Source organism: Tasmannia lanceolata, unplaced genomic scaffold, assembly GCF_043159265.1.
Source record: "Tasmannia lanceolata isolate RefF3 unplaced genomic scaffold, GAP_Taslan_0.1 ptg000015l, whole genome shotgun sequence".
Lineage (NCBI taxonomy): Eukaryota > Viridiplantae > Streptophyta > Magnoliopsida > Canellales > Winteraceae > Tasmannia > Tasmannia lanceolata.
In genome coordinates, this window is record NW_027518692.1 from 28,435,558 (window position 1) to 28,462,740 (window position 27,183).

Sequence of the window (27,183 nt, forward strand, 5' to 3'; positions counted from 1 at the left end):
GAGGTGGACATCATTAAAAGCGTATTCTTTATTTTATTTTTAAAAAATAATAACTTCTCCCACCTGATTCAAAGATCCAAACCGTTCTTATCTTTTGTTGGGCCACAATATAAATAGGCCTTGTGAATAAACTCATTCCCATAGGATGATCCAAACCCTCTCTTCCGCCTCCAAAGATCGGAGAGTGAGGATCATCATACGGAGATGATTTTTGGGACAGGGACTGTTTACATTAAGCCCATCAAATGAAAGGTTTGGATATTGGAGCTGATATATTCACCTCTTTCTGTTCCATGGACACCCATGGTAGATCATTCCCACAGTCTAACACGCGATTATTGTGTGAAATTACAAAAATATCCCCATCTCTCTCAAGTGCGCTAGTTAGGCGTACAAATTGGGTTGGGTTGGGTTGGGTTGGATCAGGTCGAGATGAGGCCAACCCTAACCCAACCCGAGCCTCGGGTTGAGGATGGTCAACTCTAACCCAACGTGCGTCTTTTTGTTTTTGTTTTTTTGGAATGGTAACAGTTTCATTCATAAAAGATGACCAAGGGACAACCCATCTTATCTGAAATTGCGTGGGGTTGGGTTCGGGTTCACCGGGGCAAAACAGAAAAATACCAGAAAAATCATAATCCAAAGAAATTCATGATAAAATTAGAGGACGAAGGTCAGGTTGCTAAGGCCTCAACCCTAACCCAATCCGAAATTAGATTGGGTTGGCTTTTACCAACTCTAACCCAACCCAACCCAACCTGACCCAAGCCAAAATGGGGTTGAATCCGTTGGGTTGGGGTTGAGCCCGTCCCAAGTTGCACCTCTACCCCTAGTCCTTGCTCCCGCCCAAATCGCTGAAGCAGCTTAAAGCCCAAATCCATTGAAGCACTAATCAAGGTCTTTTAACCAAATCCATTGAAGCAGATAATTAGGTCTCTCTTTCTCTCTCTAGAAGAATAATGCATATGCACCTCTCTACATCTTGTTTTCCACTCCAATAACAACGGCTTCTGCTTTCCCACTCCGTAAGGTTTTGTAATCCTTGATTCTATATGTTCTTTGAAGCAACACTATATTAGTTTGTTTGGTGTTTTCTTTTGAGAAAGTAAAATACTTATATTATGTCTGTTGGTACTCCTGTTTTGGGGTTTTATCTATTTGCAGAATTTGCTCATGTTTTGTTTGTATGAATGTCTTAGAGAGAATTTCATTTGTCTCTATTTCATTTCTCGAATGTTTCTTTACTCTCTTCATTTGACAACATTGTAAGGTTCTTCTAGGGTTTCCAGAACAGTCATGGCGATCGAATGCCTCGTCCTAGGTCAGCATTTTTGCTCTCTCTCTCTCTCTGTACTATTTTCTTCTTTAGTTCATCGAAATTATATTCAAATTACCTTCAATTTAGGCGCGGGGCAAGAAGTTGGGAAGAGTTGTGTTGTGGTTTCGATAGGTGGGAAGAAGATCATGTTCGATTGTGGGATGCATATGGGCTATCTCGATCATCGTCGCTACCCCGATTTCTCTCGCATTTCTGAGTCTGGAGATTTCGACTCTGCTCTCACCTGCATTATAATCACTCACTTGTAAGCTTTCTCTTATTCTCATTCCTCTTTTTTTTTTTTTTTCCAAAATTCTTTTGCCATTTATTTACTCAATTACCTTCTTCCGTGAAATTGATATTTCAGCCACTTGGATCACGTTGGAGCGCTCCCATACTTCACAGAGGTCTGTGGATACCGTGGGCCCATCTATATGACTGTGAGTTTTATATTCACTGTATAAAGAATGATGGAAAACTTAATCCAATACTGCCATTTTGGATGCGTGTACTTACCTTGTAGATCAGTGGTATAAGTAGTCAATAGGGAGAGAACAACCATTTGATTTACCTAGGATTTATCTTGTAGAATAATGATAAGTAGGGTTTGGTTGCCAACCTCGTAGAGTAGTGGGAGAGGGTGTCATTACCAATATAGAAAGAAAAGAGAAAGAAGGAACAGAGAGAGAGAGAAAGTAAGATTTTCCAAGACAAAATCCTCTTTTTTTTTGTTTGAGAAATTTGGCTTGGAAAGGATAAGGAGGAGGCATTGATCCCACGTCACCATACATGCAATTATTACCTCTGAAACTTGTAAGGTAGTCCCCAGGGATTTCGATGCTAAACTGGAAACCAAACACCATAACGTTACCAAAAAGTGCATTTTTTGATTGGGAAATACTTGAGGATGCCAAGCATGTAGCAACCAAACAGTCCCTTAGTTTTCAATTGGGTAGAGAAGATAAATTTATCAGAATGGGGATGTGTTAGACCCCCCTAAGGTTAATTTCGCTCCATCTAGGTAGAAATATTGGTGGAGAAGGGCTCCACAAACAGTGACACTTCATGTCACGTCCCAACTCGGCTTGGGACATGTCAGGTGTAATGATTCAGGGTGTTTAGGGTGTAATGATTTACATGTAGCAACGGCCACCTCTCTCTCATTGGTTCTCAACTTCTCATACATAAGGTATCAATCTCCATTTGTAAGCTTACAAAGCTTAGTCTCCAAAACCAAATTGGGACAAAACCTTTGATCCACAACAAAGGAAGATTCAAAGAGCAAGTTAAAATTGATTTTCTCTCCAAGTGCTTTCAAACTATACACTTTATATCCTTTTATTAGAAAGGCATTTAAACTAACAGTGGGTTCTAGAATTTTCCTGTACTTGTAGCAATTGTCTGATTCATATGCAGTTTTGGTTATCTTTAACTGAACATGATATTTTTATCAGAATGGCTTATTGTTGTATTTTGTAGTGGTTGATTGGCAAAAAATACTTCTTTGTTTTTTTTCAGTTCCACTTGACCTGTTATTTAGAAATATAGTGATTATCATTGATTTTCGCAGTGGCTGGTTAGCAATTGAGTTCAATGTGTTCAGTCCCTGTTATGAGTTTGTTCAGTTTCTGTTATTTGTCCTTTGGAATGTAATCAGAATTTTGTGGCAGTTGATGTGTGATGCTCATCATCTCGGACTCCGACTGTATATTTAGGTTTTGTTAGGCCCTGTTCGTTTGAGATTATGACAACTGATGGTGAGCCCCCAAGCCGATTATTGGACTCAAATTACATTAATTTTCAGTCTAATAATTGGTTTGAGGGCTCACCATCGGTTATCATAACCCCAAACGAACAGGGCCTTAGCTTTTGAAACTATGGTTTATGAATAATTTATTCTCCTTTTAACCTTTCATCTGCCACTCAACTTTTTTGGTACATCAATAATTTCTTATTGCACGGACACTCAGTCTTGGTGTTTTAGTGTTATTAACATTCATTGTTTTCTTTTTATTACATTATTTTGATCCTATGCTCCTAGAATTTTTTTTGGAAACGACTTCTAATAGTTTTCGACACTTCAAAAAAGTCTTTCTTGGTGGAAAAATATTATATTTATATATAGGGAAATTATATTAGCTCAACCATGCTTTAATAATTACACAAACACAGCTTGTCTTTTCCTTTTTAATTGGTTTGTAAGAGCTGTTTGGGAACTGCAATAACTCCTGACAGTTCTTTAAATAATAAAAGACAAGATAGGTTAGTGCAATTATTAAAGCATGGTTGTGCTGATATCATTTCCCTATATATATATATATATATATATATATATATATATATATATTTCTTCTTTTCTTAATTTTATTTCTAATGCAGTACCCGACAAAGGCCCTGGCCCCTCTGATGCTAGAGGATTACCGGAAAGTCATGGTAGATCGAAGAGGAGAGGAGGAACAGTTTAGTTCCGACAATATCGTGGAATGTATGAAGAAAGGTATTATTGATCTTCCATATGAGCTATTTTAAGTAATGGCTTTTCTGTCACTTTATTTTGGTTTAGATTTGAGCTTATATAACGATTTTCATATACCTATCATTGGTAATAAAGGCCTAATTATTTAGTAAGTGCAAGGAATATACTTCCAAAATGTAATCTCTACTTTCATTCTTACATGGCTGATAAACATACATATTTAAGCAAGAGGCACTTCCACTCGACATCACTTTTCACATGATTTGGGTATAAGTAAGGATATTACCGCATGGCCATGGCCTTCTAATGCACAAATCCTAATTTTACAAATTAGGCATTGTTTTTGGCTTCTCTTGGAGTTACAGCATATGGCACTTTGGACGATCTCCATCTCAACTCAACTCAACTCAACAAAGCCTTTGTCCCAAACTAGTTGGGGTCGGCTAAATGAATCCTTTTGAAAAATTTCATGACGACTTCCATCTGATCTGTATTTTATAGATGAGATGTTTCTCTTTGGCATTCTAGTTTCTGCATTTAAAATTACGGGATTATTTCTTGAGAAGTCATATGCACCTTAATCTTTATCTTCTTTTTTTTCCTTAGAAACAGCATGCACACTCGGAAACAAGGCTGGAAAACTAGGTTGAATTAAATATCCTTTACTACAATTATACTTTGATCAGTTTTTTTGTTTTGTTTTGAATGGTATACTTTGATCAACTTTTTTTGCTAAGTCTTGTTGTATTCTTTCTGTTTGTTTGCTTTGGAAATATTTTTATACTTCTAATTTTCTACACTGGTATAACTTGATTTTCAGATGCATTTTCTTACTGTCTGTTTATGCATCGCAGTTACGACAGTTGACTTGAAGCAAACAGTTCAGGTTGATAAGGATCTGCAAATCCGTGCTTACTATGCAGGACATGTATAATATATGAACTTCATCTCCTTTCCTCTTGGTTTTCTTTCCAACATGGATTAAAATTTCGGTTTCGGTTTCGGACATAGCCGGACCCGAAATTTTGGCCGAAATTCGGTGAAAAAAAAGCAAATTTCATTGATGAAATTTTGGCTGAAATCTTGGAAACAAACTTAAAAAATCACATTTTCCCGAATTTTTGGCAGAAATTACCGAAATTTCGGGTTTTGCGGATTTCAGTTTCAGTCCCAACCGAAATCTAAAACCATGCTTTCCTGTAGCCTCATTACTGCAGAACGCATGCACACCGATAAATTGATAATTAGAGTCTCTGTCTAGGTTCCAAATTGTTGTACCTTGCATGACATGTGAGTCCTTTCTTCATGTTGGGGAATTTTATCTTTGAAGGTTCTTGGGGCAGCAATGTTTTATGCAAAGGTTGGAGAAAGTGCAATGGTGTATACAGGGGATTATAATATGACACCTGATAGACATCTTGGAGCAGCCCAAATTGATCGCTTACAATTGGACCTCCTTATAACAGAGTAAGGGGAAAATGTATTTATTTCAAATTTGCCAGTGCAGTTTTGACTTTTGAATACGAAGTGTATCTGTATATGCTGTTGAAATATTGCTTACTTACCTGCACAATCAAGTAAAGCATCTATTGAAATTTGTTAAGCTAACGTAAGCGTATTTGGAGCATGGATTTAAATTTTGGTTTCGGTTTCGGTTTCACCCTTAGCCGAAACCAAAATTTTGGAATAATAAAAAATTCATCTTTTGAAATTTCAGCCGAATTTTTCAAAATTGCCGAAATTTGGGATTTCATGAAATTTTGGATTTCGCCAAAATTTCGGTTTCGGTCCCAACCGAAATCCGAAATTTAGGACTGTAATTTTGGATTTCAGACGAAATTTACAATTATGATTTGGAGTGCTAAGTTGTATTTTATGCATGCAAAGTGTTCTTGCAAATTTAGATGTTCTCTTTGCAAAATTAGCTATCCTTGTTTTTTAGGGATTTGCTAGCGTCCATCGCAAAAGGCATTTCGCGGATGGTATGTTGTATGTGAGATCATCGTGAATGAAGGCAAAATCTGCTAAAAAGTGAGCCTGTGTGGAGACAAAATCTGCTAAAAAAGTGAGCCTGTGTGGCTGCTCTCACATGCAACAGACCATCCGCAAAATGCCTTGTGATGGACGCTAGCAAATCCCTGTTTTTTAATGTCTGTTCTGATTCTCCTAAATTTGGAATATGACATCTTGGATTAGTATAGATGTCGAAAGGTCGTAAAGGTCACAATGGTTCACATGGTTCAGAACTGTATTCTGTTTGAGGCGTTGAGCAGGTCCGAAATGGTGAATCTGCCAATGCCAACACAGAATTTGGTGATTTCATGTCATTGTAGTTGGCCTTTTTTAATAACTTAAAATAATGAAAAATTATTTTAAATTGCTTATAGAATTTTAAATTGATTAGAGATTTTTGAAATGAGAGATAATAGAAAGCATATGAATATTGGATGAGACATTGACAAAAAGTATAGCACAAATAATACAACAAATACAAAAACTAAAATATAGCATCCTTCTAAAACCTTCAAGAATGTCCTGCAGAAATAATAAATGAGAGATTATAAAAAGCATATGAAAATAGATTATAGAAAAGCATATCAATATTGGATTTGACTTTTTAACAAATACTTTTCACTGTGGAATACACAGAAATAATAAAAAAATCCTTAAAGCATTGTAGTTATTAATGTATTTTTATACTTTTTTAGTTTTAGATATGATGGTTAGAAATTGAATACACTTTTATTGTTTTGTTAAAAGCGTAATAATTACTTACATTTTAATATAATGCAATTTTGTGTATAGTGTTAATATGATTCTGTCCCTTTAATTTTTTAGTCTATTGGTTCTTAGATTCAAAGCTTGCCGCCTGCGATTTTGTCTTCATTTGGCGCACTATGCTTAACAAATACTAGTTAAGTGAGATTTCTCTGTTTGGTAAGATGTTGAACTTACCTTAATGATGCATCTATCTTGCAGATCTACATATGCAACAACTATACGAGATTCAAAATATGCTCGTGAGAGGGAGTTTCTAAAAGCTGTATGTAAATTACAACACTGTTTGAAAAATATATCCAATTAATATGCTTAACAAATACAGGTTTCTCAATTAAAGCATATGTATTCATTTGTTTGAAATAAAGTGCCTCTATGTATTTATTTTCTTTTTCATTCATAAAACTTGCAGGCCAACACTGGATGCAGTTATATTGTATTTCAACATCCTCCATCTTTTCATTCCTTGATATGTTTATTTGATCTTTAGTTGCTCATCATCTATTTCTGATATCTTTACTTTCATCAATCTTTTGGCTATGGTGGGTTGTAAATGTGAAGCAATAGTTGATATCCTACGGTTTTCAGGTTCATAAATGTGTTGCTGGAGGAGGAAAGGTGCTGATTCCAACATTTGCTTTGGGAAGAGCACAGGTGCTTAATGCTAGAATGCTACATTCTTCTTCTGATTTACTTATTCGATTTCAGCTATAAAATATTGCTTTTGTGGGATGGTTTGCATTTTACAAATTTTGCTTGGTTTGGTCTGAGATTAAAATTTTCGTTAAGAGTTTCGTGTCAGGGATGCCTTTGACAACCCTCCTTGTATTGCCTTCTTTCCAAGGATGCATTTTAGGACCCTATCCTCTTTTAATAAAATGAAAATACATCCTTGCTTGGATACAATTGGCAGTGTTAAGAGGGTTGTTTGGGACAAACTTGACATAAATGTGTCTTCATATCGATTCCCTTTTATACGGTAGTAACTTGGCACACACTGTCTATAATACTAAGTAGAAAAAAATTATAGTTTAGCGAAGTCCATTTACATGGATTTTCTAATTTAGTGAAGGTGCAAAATTATGATGGGTCTGCAAGTCCATGTGGTGATGCTCTTGAATACTTTTGGATTTATCTTCTTTTGAGTTTATTATTTCATTGTGCTTTTTCTCTCTATCTCTTTTACTATTCAATTTAGTTAAATTATTTTCAGTATTTCATCTTATATAGAATGACTGCATCTTGTATCATCGAGGTCAAGCATTCAATCTTCACTTACCTATCAAAACATAATGATTGACTCATCTTCCTAGAAGAGTAGAATACTCCAAAATAGTTGTGTATATATTTTGTGTGTCCTTTTGGTCACTGTGACTTTTTTTAGTAGTGTTACACGGCCTCTTTCTAATTTGAGTTCATCTCATTAGCTCTTTGTTTAGTCTAAAATTGGAAGGTGCTGCCCTTATGATTTGTAGGGGTTTTTATTTTTAATTGAATTTTGGGTTACTAGGTTATCATGGCCCCTATCAAGAAAATATGTGAATTGTAAAATTGCAGCGAAAACTTGGGTGATTTTAGTTTAGTTAGGTTTTCTTATTGAATTGGGGCTCTTAAGAGCTGCAAATCTAGTTTGTTTTCTTATTGAATTGGGGCTCTTAAGAGTTGCAAAATCTATGGTGCTAACCTAAGCTCTTATACCAATCTGATGCAAACTGTGGTTTGTGAATCATTGATCAGGAACTTTTGCAGCGTAAATAGGTTCTAATTTCCTCATTTAAAAAAAGGGTTCTAATTTCCATAAAACAGTAAAGTGGAGGGGGATTCCCTCAATTTAATAGGATGGTTGAAGGGAAGTCTATCCCACCCTGGAGGTTCTCCCACTGGATCGATGAGATCATGGATCACGTTGAGGGTTCAGCCATTTCTTTCCAGCATGTAAAAGGACCGACGAATACAGAGGCCGATAAGATGGCCAGGGAAGGAGTTGCAAGATTGGATTTAAGCTCATTGATTTCCTTCCCCCCTGAGGGGTTTTGCTTGTCGTTTTCCACTTTTTATTGTTTCTCTTTCTCTTTCTGACCTTCTCGGTCGGTGTTGTATATTCTTCTTTTTTTTAAAATAACTTATTCATTAAGATTCAAAATTTTTTTTTCCATAAAACATTACAGCACATTCTCATAACATCATAAACATCAAGTAGGAGTCAAAAGACTATTAGATATGCACCTTAATTATTTTCCCCTTTTTCTTCTCTCTCAGAAATATTTGTTTTATCCTTCATATGTTTTTTTTACTTCAATGCACACTTTCACATTATATCTTTTGGCTGGTTTCTTAAAACATATCTCTTCTTGAATAACTCAATTATTTATCTATTTCCATACATTGAAACTTTGTTAGTGTTTTATTATTAATGAAATGATTGGACATTTTAAAATTTATCATTGTTTAGTGCCTTAAAGTGTGTATTTCACTATTTCGTCCAAAATGATTCAGTCATGGATCTACCCTTTTTGTGTGTGTCAAAGCTTGGTTGTCTTGTTAGTACCAGAAAAATGATTATCCATATTAATTTTGACATTTTAATCAATTGCAAAGTAGGAGCTCTGTATTTTACTGGATGATTACTGGGAACGCATGAATCTTAAGGTGCCTATTTACTTCTCTTCTGGTATGATCTAATTCTACCCCGCCTTCTCTTTTTTCTAAAGATTAATGAAGTTCTTTATGATTCTTTGTTACTGTATCAACTCCAAATCATCACAAGTTAATAATGTTATGATGCAACTGTTTGAATATTTATGTTTCTGCTGCAAATTCATTTAAAGAATGAAAATATTATCACAAGAGGTTCTCTCCCTTAGATGTTTATTTCTATAACTTTGCATAACGGGTTTCAAGTGTGTGAAAGCTTTTATTCCGAGGGAAGCTGAAATCCAGAATGAACAATGATAGTTTACAGATGACATTGCATTGTGTGGAGTAGAGATGTATTCCTGACCTGCATGAGGGTCTAACTTCTACGGTTCTAATTTTTGGTTATTTCTACTGAACAAGTATTTACCTATTCAGAGAAAATTAAATTCTTGTTTTTGTGTGTCTAAAAAGTTGGAGAAGTCTACGGTCTACCTGCAATTTTGTGGACTTCGAATATATCCTTGTTTGTTAAAAATCTGACTAGAAATGTATTGTAGTGTTTAAAAGACAGGTACTTGGATGAGAACTTGTCCAACATAAAACTGAGCCAGTTGGGGTGTCAATGATTGACGTGTTGAGTTTTTCGGCCTGCTTGATTGAAAGATAATTTTTTTGGGGCAGAACTTATTCCAGAACAAGTAGCATTTGTGGAACAACTGTCATGGACATAAAAGCAATCCTGACATATGACTTTTAACCTGGAAAATGCTGTCAACTGAAATTCTAAATGAGAGAGAATTTCATTTACTCTTGTCTAAGAATGGGTGAGGATAACTATTGTATCACATCTTTTGTCAAAAATCGGATTTGGAAGAAGAAGCTCCAATAACTCCATTAGAAAAAAAGGAAGAAAAACGAATGAAATTTACTAACAACATGGCGGTCGGATTTTGTCATCGGCTCTGTTGTGCACGCTTTCCTTCCTCTGTGTCGTTGTCACAGCTTTATCACTATACTTGTTAGACTATATGCCCCAAAAGCCAGTCATAGTGCGATGCATAGGAGCAAATTAACGAATTTCATGACAATTAATGGGTACATTAAAGGAATGTGTTACATGCTTCATTACATTGACACATGTTTGTGTTTAGGTAGCATCATAGGAATATCATGGCCATGGGTTCACAGTCCTAAGGTGCAGGGAGATATGGTATTCCGGTTGTTCACAGATCCTAAGGGGCAGGGAGATATGGTATTCTGGTTCTTTGTAGACCTTAACGGTTCCTGGTTGGGGTTGAGACTGGACACCTCTTCTGTATGCAACCCGCTTCAGACCTTGCCTCCATACACACATTGGGGTGACCTATCTTAGTCACTGGGGTAGTGGACCCTAAGCAGGCAGAATGGGTGCTATGAATGGTTCACGTACTGAATGAGATCATACTAGAATAGCCTATGGACAAGAAATAAGGATAAGAGTGGGTGCTACCCAGACATGACCCTATGTGTCCTTAGACCTGAGGGGTCATATTAGTTTGTGGGCCCGCTCTGTGGGCCCACTGTACGGCTTTGGTCTACTTAATTGTGTTTCTGGCTTCGGATCACTTAAGGGTAGTACTGGGTCATAGGGTAACCCACGAGGTCAATAGGAATACTCGACATGAAATTCTCCATCTTGTAGAGGAAAGTCACTTGCAGTTTCATTCTCAGCACAGGCCTTTAAAATTAGCCTCGCCAGGCGATTTGATAAAATGTTTATCAAAAGGTTTTCAAAAACATTTGGTTGTTTTTCAAAAGTTTTTGCAAATGCATTTGTGGGCCCAGACTTGTGGATTGGAAGGTACACCTTGGGTTAGTTCAGGGCATAGTAAATGTCCACCCTCATAGGACCCAGCCTGGTAAGTGAGGATTGGAGGTAGGACGTGCACTTAAGATGTGATTAGTGGTATTTGGATGTTTTGACGGTCATCTTCATGGTAATGCCATCGTGGGGGGCACTTACCTAAATATGATCGTAGTAGGACTACAGAGCAAGGTCGTAGTGGGGCTCTGAGAGTTCTGCATGATCGACCGTCGGATCCCTGTAGCGATCCCGCTCACTACTCGTTTGACCCTTGGGATTCATGGAGAATCCGGGTCTCGGATTTTATGGATTGCACGGACGGATGGGATCAACTGTATGAGATATGGGGATGATTTACACTGTTTGTGCATATACCGTAGTAGTGGTATATGGAGATTAATAAATTAATTAGATTAATTAATTAATTAATTTCTCATTGGATGAGAAAGTTTCTATTTTTGAAACTCTCTCCTATGGATAATTCCAAATTAATTAATTGGAAGAGGAAACTTAGAGTTTCCAATTTTAATATGGAAAAGGAAAGTTTCTAATTGTGAGAAATTAGAAAACGATAGTTTCCATAATACCTCAACATTAGAAATAGTTTCTAAATACTAAAAAAAGGGCGTTTTGGATAAATGAAGGGGTTTCTATTTTGGGAATTAAGAGAGAATTAAGAAGGGGAAATGTTTCCTTATTTGAATTCTTTATTTTGGAAACAAAAGAAAAAAATTTCTATATTTAAAGTGTTGGTTTTAGAAACAAGTTTCAGAAAAGAAAGAATTCTTTATTTGAGTGGTTTTGTTTTAGAAACAAATTCACAGAGAGGAAAGTTCCATATCCTCAAAACTACAATTTAGAAATAGTTTCTAAAATTACTCTTTTGTTTTTAGAAACAGATTTGCCAAGGGAAAGAATTTTCCTATATATGTTTTGGAAACAAAATTGCAAAGGAAAACGTTTCTTTATGTGATTCAATTATTTTTATAAACAAATGCATGGAGAGAATGAGTTTCGAAAATCGAAAATGCTTTGTGGTGGAAATTGTTTTTAAATAGAGAGAAGTTTCTAAATTTGAAATTCTCCTACGGAAATAAAGAAAGGAACTTTTTGGAAACAAATTAGTGAAAGAAAGTCTTTTAAACCAAGTTTCTAATTATCGACAAAAGAGAGACTTTTGGGAATTGGAAACCCATATGGGCTGGGCACCCAAGTCAAGTTGGACGTCCAACCCTAAGAGAATTATTATATAAGGATAGCAAGAAGATGAAGAGGGGTTAGATACAAGAACAAAAACCGTTTTCTCATTTCCTCCACTATTGAAAAGAAAAGTTCTTCTCATATTGAATCCACTTGAAGAAGAGTTCTTAAAGATTCGTTCAAAATCCAAGCATCCAAAGAAGGGGCCATCACTCTGATTCCCGAGGCGTTCGCTTCTTGAGAAGATTTGAAGCCAAGCAATGAGTTGATCAAGAAGAGTTTGCCAGTCGGGCAACCAATTTGGTTTGTTTGGTTATTCCTCTGAATTTATTTTAAAGATTGGTACTTGGATAAGAATACGACCATGATAAAAACTGATTCAATTGGACGAGTCATTGATTGACACCTAGTTTTTATTGAATTGGCAAATTCTATTGAAGCTGATCTTAGAGTGCTTTAGGAAGGTCTAAAAATCCTTTTGAATGTCCATGGCATCAATGTTTAAGTTAAAGGTGATTCAGCTGTTATCATCTCTTGGGATCTTAACAACATTATCAGTCCTTGTACAACATGATCGCGCGTGTAAATCATGACATTAGTTTGAAGAAAATTATTGACTTTCTCCATATTCGTCATTTGGTGAATGAAGTTGTTGATGAGCTGGTCCATGCGGGAGCGGACCGAGATAATCTTGTGATACCCGATGTTATTTCCTTTTTAATTCTTGTTTCTTCTTTTTATGTTCGGGGCCATCTCATCCCTTGTTGTTTCTTAGTTCGGGCTTCGGCCTCCTCTCTAATCTATTCACCCTTCCTGAAAAAAAGGTTAGAGCACACAATCTAGAGCATTCTTATTACATCCTGGAACTATATATAATAAAGGTAAAGTGGATAAGCTTGGGTGAATTACTGGAATGAGAGCTTAATTTCTTCTGGAAGAGTTTTTCTATATTTTATATTACGTTTGCAATTTTTAAAAGCAGGACTTTATGTGGTATACTGTTATGTTGACAATAACACAAGAAAATATGTTGGTAATTTCTTTAGGATTCACATTTGTATTCCTTGTTTCTTAAGTCTTGCTATAGTAAAATTCTTACTTATATAGAGTTTTGCTAATACATTAAGGATGTTTTGTATCTATTGCTTTGAATTAGTATTGCTCTCATACATTCTGATATCTGTTACCGGCAATGCTCCTCTGATATGGTTTTTATTTCACAAAGTCATGACATTTTTCAGGTTTGACGATACAAGCTAATATGTATTATAAAATGCTTATCGGGTGGACTAGTCAAAAAATCAAAGACACGTATGCAACACGCAATATGTTTGACTTCAAACATGGTAAATTCATATTATATACCTTTGTAGTTTAGTTGTTTTCATAATCCAACGTTGTCTAGAAGTAGTTTAAGATTTGTTTGAGTAATTTATTAGTTCACATTTAATTAAAGCTTTCTTTCGTTTGTTTTTCCTTTCCACCGGAGATTAACTTAAGTCTAATTGTATAGATATGTAGGCATCATCATCATCATCAAATTGTGAAATTTATTCATGATTTGTGAGGGATGGAATGAGGCACATTTTTGCCAGTGGAACAAGAGGGCATGTTACAAACTTACAGTACCTTTGCGAAACATAGGTTCAGTATAGGCGGTATAGATTTGAGAACCCCATTGGGTATGAAGGTTATTAAATTTAATCCATCCATAGCCTGTGTAAGGACAAAACGAATTTGATCCATTGTGGATATGGTCTACATTTTCTCTTTGGAATTGATACGAATTATTGAGTGGCCAGAGGAACCTCCACTGCCGTCACTCTATAATTAGAAACATCTAATTTAACAAGTTTGGTTTAGAAACCCATGTGACATGGGAAGGAATGCCTAAAAGCCCAAGTAACGAGTAATTGAAAACTGTGCACAATTTTTAATGAAAGTAACTATCTAGATGGGAACTAACGTAGTAAAATTCAAGGAAATACTGTTATAACTTGTCTGGTGTAATCTTTCCACTTTCCACCTTCATCTCATGCTTCTACTAGGATTTAAATTAATGCTGTTGCTTCTATGAAGTACGTGATCCAATGAGAAGCTTGGTTCATCGTGCTCTAAGTATACATATGTGTGTGTATAATATATCATTAGTGAGTGGACAACATGAAATGGAATTAAGCTTGTATTACCATGAAATGAGAACAGAGTTCAACAATGTTTAGACAACTGACATGTCTTACATTGTTACATTATTGGAAATAAAAAAAAAAAAAACTAGGAAGCAAGATGTCCATATTGGGTAAAGAAATGTGACCAAGTTGATGGTGCCATAATATCACCCAACCTTTATTTGTATCTGACTCAAAATGAAGGGCAATAGAAGTAGACGGTCCATTTTGATCCAGGAGATAGATGCTACCACTTTCATGACTAACACCAATCATCCTCATTTTCAGGTCTTGAAAGACAAAATAGGAAGGCAAAAAATGTCACACTACAGGTAAGCTCTCTGGTAAGACTGCTTACAAATAAAAAATTAGAAGAACACGATGGAACATGAAGAACATGAAGGTGAAACTTTGAGAGTCTCTTTACAAGACACGACGGTCAGGGAGCCATCAACATTTTAAAATTATCTTTATTGGGACAAGAGGTAAATGAAAGAAAGCTGTGTCCTGTGTTTACTCCATCAGTAGTAGCGGTATGACTAATGAGCACAGATTCCCTGAATCTCTGATGTAAATGAGGATAAAGATCCTAGCACATCTCCCTTGTACGCTTCATTTTTCAACAATGACTACACTTCAATTTATCCTTGTAGTCATCATGTCACCTCAGTTTACTCTACTACTACTAGTGCTGCCATAATACTTTGAATTAGCTTAGAGTTGTGTCTCCTACTAGTTCCACCTCTAATGTGGTTGTAGACGGATTCGAGCAATGGAAGTCTACTCTATCCTTCCCTAGAATCTGAACTCTCTGTAACTCAAGATCATTATTCAATCCTATTGGGTCCCATTTGGATACACGGATTTTAGAATATTGGATTTCCTCAAAATCCAGGATGAGGGACAAAAGAAGAAGTAGACCGTCCGTTTCGCTTCTCTCTAGAATCCTGAATTTTAAGTAAGGAATCCAGGTTTTAGAAATCTCTCCCCCATCCTGAGATTTCTAAAACCAAGAAACATGGGATGATCTCCTACTCTCTTGCTGATGGAAAGAAGGGCAAGAAATCAGAAAACGACTGACGGTCTCCTTCTTTCGTCTTCCATCCAAGATTTTGAGGAAATCCAAGATTCTAAAATCCGCATATCAGCCATGGAGGCCGTGAAGCTGGATCTGGAGCCAGGGAAGACCGTGGAGGTTGCTGGAAGCCGTGAAAGGCCGTGGGGGTGCTGGGCCTGGAGCCGTGGAAGGCCAGCTATAGGCAGTGCGAGGCCATAGAGGCTATGGATTATCGGATCCGGAGGCCATGGGGGATCTGGGAGGCTATGGATCGACGGACTTAGCAATGGGGTTGCTGGGTTTGACCGTAGGGGGTTGTGGTCTTTGGAATCAAGATCGTGGATGGCTTGAGGACGGGTGTGATGGTCAGTAGAGACCGACTCGAGAACCGTGGAGGCCAGATCTGGAGTATGGCTCTTCCCTGGTGGCTAGATCTAGGATTGTGGAGGCAGGATCTGGGGCCGTCGAGGTTGGATTGAGAGCCGTGGATGCCGGATCCAGTGTTTAAAAATGCGGATGCGACGCGGAACGCGGCTAGAGAAAATCCTTATCTACTCGCGCGGAACACGGTTGAGGCGGCTGAGAACGCGGTTGATGCGGCTAAGTCGGATGAGTTGTAATTTTTATAAATAATAAATGAAAAAGAAAAGGATTTATGTAACTTATTTTAGTTAATTTTAATGAATTGACTACTTTAGTGAATGTTAGTCAGATTGATTATTTTATAGAATATAGATTTTTTTAGTAAAAGATTTATCTAACTTTAAAAAAAAACAATTGGTATAAGTTAGGAGACCGGATACACACAACATAGGATGATCCAATGATCTAAACCGTCCTTTTGATGGGCCACAACATAAACAAGTTGTGCCTAATAAAACATTTCAATAGGATGATTCTAGCCCTTGGTGTGACCCATCAAATGGACGGTTTGGATCATCCTATGGTATGGGCAATATAACTCTTTTTAAGAAACTTTTAGCCAAATGATATCAGCACATGACTATTACTAATTTACAATACTCGATGCACTATCAAATTCAAATTCGAATGTGAAGACAAACTTTGGGGTGGCATTATCAAAATAGGGCACTGCAGTATTAACAAATGGAAAAAGTGTTAAATTTGGCAGGAGAGAGAGAGAGAGAGATGCCAGCTTTAAGACAAGACAGCATACTAGCCGTCATATAGCTAGCTTTATCACTCTATCTATTTCTCTAGCTGTGTCTGCCATAATAAAGGACAATAGAAGTGATATATTCTACCCTTATTTTTACTAAGGACAGCCTCCTCTACTGTATTTCTTACTACTCTTTTATAATACATGGGGCTGTCTCACGTAACAAAGGGCCGAATATAACATATCATATCTATACCTTCTAAATTTCATTTTATTTCATTTTCCACCCATAGAAATTTTGGGTTTTGCATATGTTAATCCAACGGCTAAGATTTCAAACACCTTTTAACCATTATTTGTTTTTTAAACAAATAAAGGTATAACTTTTTGGTCTTAGGTCATCGTCTTCTTCTTACCTTGAGAAACAAAAACCAACCCTTTGTGAAACAAGAAACAGTAGAACATAAACCAAGTAGCAACACCATAAATGAGACATTAACACCAATCTTTCAGATAATCAGTAACCTACTAGCAAAAATGGTTTGATGATAAAACAAAGGTTGTCGAGCTTTTGCATAGATTGAATGAGAATCAACATTGACCCAAATTTATAGGTATGATTTTTTTTACAGAGATCTTTTTTTCTTTTGAATAACAAGCAGTATTTGGAAAGATTAAAGGTCCGAGGAGTCATGGTCCATGGATGGGCAAAAATGGTTGCCAAAGTCGATCACATCCAGTAAAAGGATGGATTCTTGTTTGACTAGGTATGAACTCGACCGAGATGGCGCGGACTCGCCCGAGTCTGTAACTCCATGACGCGGTCACCACCATTCCGTGTTGACTCGGCCGAGTTCCGAGCCGAGTCAACGAGTTTTTAAACACTGGCCGGATCTGAAGCCATGGAGGCCGTGAAGCTGGATATGGAGCCGAGGAAAACCGTGAAGGTTGCCGGAGGCCGTGAAAGGCCGTGGGGTGCTAGACTTGGAGCCGTGGAAGGCCAGCTATAGCTTGATGACTATGGTGGTGGCTGAGACTCCCCGGCGGAGTTGACTTTTGTGGAGGAGACGTAGAAGGGATTGGAGGATGACCCGCCGGATTTTGGTGGTGGTTCGAGGTGGAGCCCGCCGGAGATCCGACGGTGTTGTTGGGTGGTCGGCTATCGTGCACGGTTAGGGGCGCACAATAGCTCTTGGCCTTCAAGTGGGATTTTTTGAAAATTGAATTTGGAATGTGGTGGAGAAGTTTGTGTGACGTGGGAAGTCACAATCTTAACTTGGTGGGCCCCACAATATGGCATTTTTTGTTGGATTCGTTACAATGGAGGCTATTGGGTAATGTAAGGAGTAGTATGAGGGGTAATGGGCTTTTCTTTTGGGCCAAGGAGAATGCTCCTGGGCAATTCATACTATGTAAAATTTTGATAATATGAATATATTTGTCAATTTAAAAAAAAATAAAAAAAAATCGGCATATCCAAACGGCCCCATTAAAAACTCAAAAATCTGCCTTTGATCAGTTTATTTCTTCATTTCTTCTGGGCTCAGTACAATGGATTGGTAGTGATCCAACTCCAGCTTACTTTTTTGAGAGATAATATTCTTCAGCTGTCATTTCCCCCTGCGTAAGATTTGTACGTCCTGATGAGGTTGATAAACCCTAGGAGTGTCGTACACTCGTACTTATGGGAGTATGTCTGTGCCACAGTATCCCATACCTCTGTTGTTCGCAAGAAAATACGACCCCCTACTTAGGTTGCATAGAGTGCAGCCACCAGGATGTTAATATGAGGTTTTCAGACTCACTTTTCATAGTTGGGGTCATTTTCCTTTGGTTCAATAATCTTTCCATTGATGCATCCTAACTTGGATCTACTAACGGTGATCATTCTAGCACTTTGCGACCATTCTAGATAGTTACAGCCATCCAATCTAACTGTGGTTATTTGAATTCCAGGGTGGTTCATGTGACTGCTTTCCTGGGTCTGATTTGAGCTTGAATGTGTTATAAAATGTCTCAAGGATGTAGTTTTATTCATTTTAACTCTAAACACTTCAGAAAAGTATGCCAAAAAATTTCAGATTCAAACAGCCCTCACAAAACAAAAAATATGTTATGAGGACAAAACAATCTATTGTTGTTCAGTCACAACTACCTTCAACAAGTGTTCATTTATCTCAAGGAACAGTTCCAACACTGATCTGGAATCATTTCCATCAACACTATAAAGAAAGGGGAGAAACATTTTTTTTTTTTGGGGGGGGGGGGAGATGTTGTAGGGTTTGAGAACCCACATACGACAGTAGGGGGGAAACCCCGCCTTAAAACACACACACACACACACACACACAAAAACAGGGCGGTCTTTCATAAGACATGTTTACAAGCATGTGGGACTATATTACAAGCATGTGGGCCCTATAGTCCACCCATACCATATGCATAACATTTACCATACTTTCAATAATGGTCGTAGAAGCTGCAGATTGTTCAATGAGGGCTATATTTAAGTGAGGGAAATAAAGGGAATGTTTTTCAATGCCTCTTATTCACGGTTTTATAGACTAGGCAAAGCGGGTGGAAGAGAATCGTTTGGAGTGACTCTGCTTTGCTCCAAGAATTCTTCATAAATGACCACAAATTATGCTCAAGAGTTGGAAATAATAGAAAGATGTGGAACAGGTTGGCGTTTAAGAACACCATTCTTTTCTTCTTCTTTTTTTCATTCTTCACAAGGAAGAAAAGCTCAGAGGCACCGCCGAGAAAGGTTAAAGAACGTGACCAAACTTAACAAAGGCTTTAAGTCTAAATTCAGGGAAGTATACCTGAAAATGGCATGTTGACAGTACCATTAGAAAAAAATAGCAAGTTGATAGTTGTGTTCTATCTAGTCACTGAGGAGAGGAAGCTGGAGATGAGGCTTCTGATAGTTGTGGAGAATGGAGGTAATGGTTGAGGAGGCTGGAGATTTTTTAGTGAGGGCTAGAATTTGAGTGAGAGAAAGAAACGGGATAGAGGCTTTTATGTCTTTATTACCTGAACTTAATCTGCATGGGTTTTGAGTTTTACCCATTCTAATAGCATGCTTTTTATATGGAAATAAAATGTTACATTTACTTAGCCTATGAAAAGTCCTACTATATTACCTTTTCTAACCATATTATTATGTAGAAGTATTAAACTTTTAGAAATGATTAAAATATATTGGAATCCAAGAATCCTTTTTTCTTGAGGTTTGGCAAATTTGAAACTTGGTACCTGTATCGGATTCAAACATCTAGTACTCGCCATGCAGCATAGCTGCAATCTAATACCGCCATATACTTTAAACTTAGTGAGGATAGGTCTGTTCTTGATTATTACATTATGTTATATGTTATTGAGCTGGAAGTTCTATTCTAGGTTGGAGGTCTGATGAATACTTATCAAAATTCTGTAGACCATCTTGTTGAAAACAATTCTGTTGTTGGTTTGGAGTCGGTGGAGAAATTCGATTTTCTTCCTCCTTGATGTTGTATTATCTTGATTTGTATTTTTTTTCTCCTTTGTAATCTTTGACCATCTCGGTCTTTTTTAATGAACTTCACCATTCAAAAAAAAACAAAAAACAAATTCTGTCGTTCATCTTTGATTCAATAAATAATAATAATAATATAATATTAGTTATAGTCCAAGAGAAATGTTGGAATTTCATATTGTTATTGCTTTGCAGCCATTATTGTTCTTTCTTGACTTTGTTTTTAACATTGCAGTTTGCAATTTTGATCTTGACTTACCTTGTTTTTAACATTGCAGTTTGCAGTTTTGATCGATCTCTAATTAATGCTCCTGGACCATGTATTCTCTTTGCCACCCCTGGGATGATCAGTGGTGGTTTTTCCCTTGAGGTGTTCAAGCAATGGGCTCCTTCTGAAATAAATCTTGTTACTCTTCCTGGGTAATTTTTCATATAGATAATGTATAAAGTTCATGATTTTTCTGGAATAATTAGGTTTACATATTTATCTGCGGAGTTAAATTTCTTACAGATAAATAGGGGTGCAACTGGGGTCGCGTTGGGTCGGGTTGAGGCCAACCCTTACACAACCCAAGATAGCATTCCCTCAACCCTAACCCAAGGTAAACCCTAACCCAACCCGCCTCCAAATCGGGTCGGGTTGAGTCGAGTTGAGTTCGGGTTGAGTCGGGTTGGGTTCAGGTTCATCTAGGACCAAACAGAAAAATAAGAGAAAAAACATAATCCTAAGAAAATCATGATAACTTAGACGGAGGTCGGGTTCGGGTCAGGTTGCCAACGCCTCAACCCTAACCCAACCCGAAATTAAATTGGGTTGCTTTTTCCAACCCTAACCCAACCCAACCCGAGAAAATGCAAACCCAACCCGAGCCAAAATCGGGTTGAACCCGTCGGGCCTGACCAAAGTTGCACCCCTAACTGCAAACACTTCTCAATGAGTCCCTTCCTTTATAAACTGTGAATTTAGAATCCATTTTTTGTTTTTTTTACGTTTGGAAACATAAATTCTCTATAACTGCTAAAAATGAACTCAAATGCAACTATCCTCTAATGAAAAATATCAATAAAATAATGAGGAAAGATAATGGAGTCCTGTTATGATTTTCCCATCGCAGGTTTGACTCATGTAAATTTCGACACAATTTATTAATTTGAAATGTGCACATTTCTCATTTGTGTTCATCTTAAGTCTTAACCAACCGCGATTTTTTGGGATATAACTCCTAACGGAAGCTAATGAGCTTAAATTCCTCACGTGCTTTCTACCAATTCTGCAGCTGAGTTCATATAAAAAGGGCGGACCAGTGAACGAGGCTCCCGCCATTGCGGGGTCTCGGGAGGGATAGATGTACCTAAATTACCATAAGCTGAATCATGCTCATGTAACCAAATTGCCTTGTGCTGATCTAATTTCGCAGTTTTTTCCATATATTTCATTGTACTGAAACTCATCTGCTTCATTGGTTGAGCATTCCAGAGGTCACAGCCAAGGTTTTAAATTTCAGCTGAAATTTCGGATTTCGGTTGGGACCGAAACCGAAAACCACAAAACCCGAAATTTCGGTATTAATTTTGGAAAAATGATTTTTTTTTTCATATTATTACTAATTTTCCAAAATTTTGGCAGAAATTACTGAAATTTAATTAATTTTGGCAGAAATTTCGAATTAAAAATGTAATTCATTTTTTTCCGAATTTCGGCTGAAATTTTGGGATTGCGGCCTAAATTTCGGATTCGGACAAGGCCGAAACCGAAACCGAAACCGAAATTTTAAACCTTGGTCACAGCCATAATTCAGATAGGTCTAATACAGCTAAAATGTTCTGTGAAGTGAAGTGTAGATTTAACCAAAATAGATGTACATATTGTGAATCTCTTGAAGTTTATTTCCTTTATGAAACGATACAGAAAATTTCATCCATGTTTATAATACTCTTATTTATAAAAAAACAAAATAAAAACAGTACTTGGACCCGTTACCATCATTTGTACTTAATGGTCCTCAAATATTGTTTTCTGTCAGCTACTGCGTTGCGGGAACCATAGGACATAAGTTGATGTCGGGTAAACCTACCAGAATAGATTTGGATAAAGATACTTGCATTGACGTGCGCTGCCAGGTTCTTATACATCTCTTATTCTTTTACCTTTCATTTGGATCCAGTTGTTTTCCTTTCTGTTTTCCTCCATATCTGGATGGATGGCCATTTGAATGAAGTCCTAATTATCACAGAAAATGAAATATTGGAAAAAAAATCAGCTACTTATGTTTATGAAGTTTTCTATTAGGGATTTGCTAGGGACCATCGCAGTAGGCATTTCATGGATGGGCTGTTGAATGTGAGAGCAGCCACTCATGCTCAGATTTTGTCTTATTTAATTCATCTGAGGTGGCTGCTCTCACATGCAACAGCCCAGCTGTTAAATGCCTTCCGCGATGGTCCCTGGTAAATCCCTTTCTATTAATATTTAAATTGACTTGCGCTTTTCTGTTGCTTGTTCTCCTTGCCCATTTGTAATGTTTGTCTTTGCATATTTACCTTCAAAGTTTGAACTATAGAATGCGTGAAAAAAATGAATTTAAATATTCTTTATTTGATTATAGCATTTTTGGATACAGTTCTTTTACTTTCTTTTTTTCTCACCTGGATGGATAGCCATTTGAATGAAGTCCTAATTATCACAGAAAATGAAATATTTTAAAAAAATCATGCTAGTCATGTTTATGAAGTTTTCTATTAATACTTGCATTGATGTGTGATTTTCTGTTGCTTGTTCTCTTTCCCCATTTGTAATGGCTGTCTTTGCATGTTTATATTCAAAGTTTGAAATATAGAATGTTTGAAAAAATGAATTTAAATATTCATTATTTGGTTATAGCATTTTTGTTATAATCATTAACGGTGGCAAAATTGTACATCTAAGCAATAGTTGCATTTTTGTATCGTTTCCATGAGTTGAGGACTGTTTGGTTATAATCTTGTTTACGCAATGTGTTTATGTTATGTGAGCAATGAAGAGTCATAGTTGCACTAGCAAAAACTTTTGTATAACGCATAACTCTTCTATTATATAATGATCGGCCTCGCAGCCTAAGTCCCTAATTCCCATTCTTACTATCTCCTAACATCCAAGCTCTTCCTTGGCAAGATTTTAAGTTTTGGTTTCGATTTTGGTATTCACGGAAACTGAAATGTGCAAATGATAGAATTTTAAGATGAAACTTCAAGAAGCACAAATATACACTTAGAAACCATCACATAAGCAAGATAGCCATCCATACTGGTTTAACTGCATCAAACACCCTGTGTCGTTGCACATGTCTAATTCTTCAGTACATACCGCATTTCACATGAAATTCATATAAATGTAGTTATGTAATACATACTGATATAGTATATCACTAATACACTTTGGTTTCTGAATGTGTTTTGGTTTCGTTATGCTTTTCAGTGGGGATGTAAATGAAAATATTAATTTCGGTTATTTTGTGTCGGTTCTGTGGGAATTTAAAACCATGTTCCTTGGCAGTCCTTCTTCAGCTAAAGGCTCTAAGGGATTTAGTGTTGTGAACACCTGCTTCTAAGGCCAGTACAAACCTCCACCAATTCCATTTCCCCCCATTCGATGTTTCTGGTTTCTGGATCGTTGCGACACAAACCTCCACCAATTCCATTTCCCCCATTAAGTGTTTTTGGTTTCTGGATCGTTGCGACACTATCGGATGTGATCTCTTGTCGGTGCTGTGGAACCAGAAAAGTTTTAGAAATTGTTTCTGTCGTCCTATGTTTGGGCGACATTCACAGTATGTTACCTGGTTCATTGATTTGCTTAGTTCTAGTCCACGGTTTGCAACTTCTTTATGAACCCATTTCTCATTTTTGCTTCGCTTATTTGATTAATTCACTAGTTCTGTTGCTCTGATTCATTAATTCGCTTCGCTGCTATTTATAATTATATAAAGGGGAATGATGTTTTCACACCCTTGTTGCTTTGCAGTATACCATAGGCTGGGGCGGCACTAGTTGCCCCAGCCAGTTTGTTTGTTTGTTTGTTTGTTTTTTGGAATGGTAGTTGCCCCAGCCAGTTACTCTTTATCGTTCACCAATCTTTTTTCCATTCAAGATGTGCCAATGTAGCTTATTCTTTTTTATTTGTCATGTGTCAATATGACTCTTCATTGCTCGTATAAAGTAAACACGCTACATAAATGAATTATCCCCAGTCCCATGTAAATGATACAAGAATCCCACTTTTGCTTGTATGCACAATTTTTCCTCTGCTCATAATTATAACAAATAGTATAATTAAATTACTCTTTCAAACTTCCCTGCTTCAATCGTCTCGCCGACGCACCCGAGTTGAATTACCTTTACCTTAGCCGAGTCTTTTTGCCCTACCAAGTTAATCAAATTCAAAACTCCTTTGACTCTCCTGAGTCATGACCACTTCAACTTATTACTCTGCCATGCTAAGTACTCAGCCTTGCTTCATTGAGTCGACTAGGATTTGCTTTCGCTGCATTTCGGACCGCATCAGCTTTGAAACAGTGAATTAACTAATAAATATTTAACTCCATTTTTGCTAACATTCTGTTGATTATAGCACTATTTCAAACTTCGAAGGTAAATATGCAAAGATAGCCATTAAGAATGGGCAAAGAGAACAAGTAAAAGAAAAGCAAACGAAGGAAAATCACATGTCAATACTAGAAAAACTTCATAAACATAACCGCCTGAACTTTTTTAAATTTTTTTTTAATTTCTGTGATATTTAGGACTTCATTCCATTGCTTCTTGTTGCAAGACTTTAGTTTCCAGCCATTAAAAGATTAATTGGTTGGCATCTTTATTTTCATATGTTTATTGTTCCTTTTTCATCGAACAACTAGACAAATTGTATGCATTCCACAGATTCATCAGCTTTCTTTTAGCCCTCATACGGACGCCAAAGGGATCATGGATCTTGTCAAATTTCTGACTCCACAGCATGTGATACTTGTACATGGTGAGAAGCCTAAGATGGCATTACTAAAGGGTAGAATTCAATCTGAACTGGGGATTCAATGTTATGATCCTGCAAACAACGAGAACCTACACATTCCTTCAGCCCAAACTGTGAAGGTAGACGTCACAAAAATGTTTGTCAGAAAGAATTCGAATGCAATCTCCATGTGTGTAACTAACAATGTTGTAGCTAATTCGGACTCAAGTTCCAAAGACAGTGGGGCCCTATCTTTCCCGCAGATGAGAGATGAAAGAGTAGCTGAAGGCATCTTGGTTATGGAGAAAACTAAAAGAGCTAAGGTTGTGCACCAAGATGAACTTTTGCAACTGTTAGGCATGGAAGAGCACAAAGTTGAGTTTGTCTACTGCTGCCCTTTATATATAATCAGCGTGGAACATATCCAATCACATGATTTGAATAGTGGGGCATCTCAATCTATTGGCCATTCCTCACCTTTAGATTCAAATCTTCTCCAAAGTCCATTGGTTGAACTTGTCAATACCTCTTCAACGAAAAGTTTGTTGCCCACTACTGATCCGTGCTCTTGGCTACATCAACTATTCCTAAAACTGATAAACGTACACATTAGCAAGGACATCCAAGAATTTCCTGATCATCTGCAGTTGAACTCATTCCGTGTTCGTATTTGTTTGAATGACAATTGTCCTTATAGAACCAAGGAGGGCGACAAGTGCAGAGCAGTGATATTTTTTTGTTGCAGCTGGTCATCGGTTGATGAAACACTGGCATGGAGAGTTCTTTCAGTCATGAAAGGTTTGGATGTACGCAGTTCGTGAACTCGAGTTCAAAGCCTCACTCTTGTGCTCATATTGAATCAATTGACAGCTCAGGTAAACTTGCTAGTTCACCTTATTATTCAATTTTTGGGATGTGTTCTAGAGCGAGTTTTGACCCATCTCACTTGCAACTCCACATGGAGGGCAAATTTTGGCAGGGATATTCTATTATTGTTTATAGAATGTGGAAGTGTAAATTTCGAACAGTGAGAAAATTTTGTAGCTTTCTGGGCAGATATGTATTAGTTTTGGGGAGAGAAAAGTAGTGAATATTAAAATCCCATTTCTCTTTGAGATTTCTATGACCTTAGCTTAAAGCAGGAAGGCTTTGAGATTGTGTCTACTTAAATATGAACGTAAGCTCTGTTTGAAAGTGTTGAAAAAATCATCATTTACCCAGAATGAAGAGTTGGATAGAAGAAGCTTCTGGGATGTAAATTAAACAAAAATAATTCATGAACGAGGATATCTTTTTCCAAGAAAAAATATGAACCGGTAGAAGTACAAGTGGGGCCTACGTATTCAACAATCCAGCCCATTTATCTTTTAAGCCGTGCATCAAAATCCACACCTGGAAGAGTTTAACCCTCTGATATGCTGCTGTTAAATGGACGGTGGGAAAACAAAGAAGCACAGATTGGAGGGTTAGAATCTTCCGGTGGGAGTGGATTTAGATGCATGGGCCATCCATTGCAATGCCTCATGGACAAATGGTTAGGATTGTCGAACAGGTGGGCCCCACTTGTAGTTCTACCCGTTCATATTTTTCCTTGAAATATAGTGTCTGGATGCATTATATAAGAACCCATCAATGTATACCTCTAAAAATTATTTGCATATAATCTTGATTAGATCTTTTCCAATAAAAGATTGGTGTTCAAGTGAGGGAAAACTACTGAGCAAAAACATGATGGAAGAAGATGAAAACCTTATTAGAAAACTGAAGAACACCTGGGCATCAGAACAGCTCAATCAAATCAATTACCTCCTCCCACAGTAGAGTTAACCAACACCCAACTCCCCCATAAATTGATATCTCGAATTTAAACGAATTGCTTCTACAATCACTAACGCTGGTGCATATTATTGATGCAATGATAGCATATTAAGGCCCTGTTTGTTTCACATTGTGAGAACCGATGGTGACGGCCCCAACCGATTATTGGCCCAAATTTAGGCCCTGTTTGTTTCAGATTGTAACAACTGAGCCCTCACCATCGTTTGTCACAATCTGAAATGAACAAGGCCTTAAACATAAATTTGG

The 27,183-nt window shown here is 37.1% G+C and overlaps 1 protein-coding gene across 5 annotated transcripts; it reads left to right on the forward strand.

The window, feature by feature from the left end:
* Window positions 1–579: 579 nt before the first annotated feature.
* CPSF73-II (cleavage and polyadenylation specificity factor 73 kDa subunit-II) lies at window positions 580–26,221 on the forward strand. 5 transcript variants are annotated; one of them, XM_077354466.1, is made up of 14 exons: window positions 580–1,025; window positions 1,281–1,321; window positions 1,406–1,583; window positions 1,686–1,725; window positions 3,698–3,815; window positions 4,649–4,722; window positions 5,125–5,261; window positions 6,774–6,837; window positions 7,161–7,226; window positions 9,174–9,243; window positions 13,494–13,598; window positions 20,393–20,534; window positions 22,139–22,235; window positions 25,029–26,221. In XM_077354466.1, exons 2-14 carry the CDS (start codon window positions 1,297–1,299, stop codon window positions 25,917–25,919), a joined length of 2,007 nt encoding a protein of 668 aa, XP_077210581.1. In that variant the 5' UTR covers window positions 580–1,025; window positions 1,281–1,296; the 3' UTR covers window positions 25,920–26,221. The 5 variants fall into 5 exon arrangements, with proteins under 5 accessions (XP_077210581.1, XP_077210579.1, XP_077210578.1 ...); XM_077354464.1 differs by having other exon boundaries at window positions 581–1,030; window positions 1,686–1,758; XM_077354463.1 differs by having other exon boundaries at window positions 581–1,025; window positions 1,271–1,321; window positions 1,686–1,758.
* The last annotated feature ends 962 nt before the right edge of the window (window positions 26,222–27,183 follow it).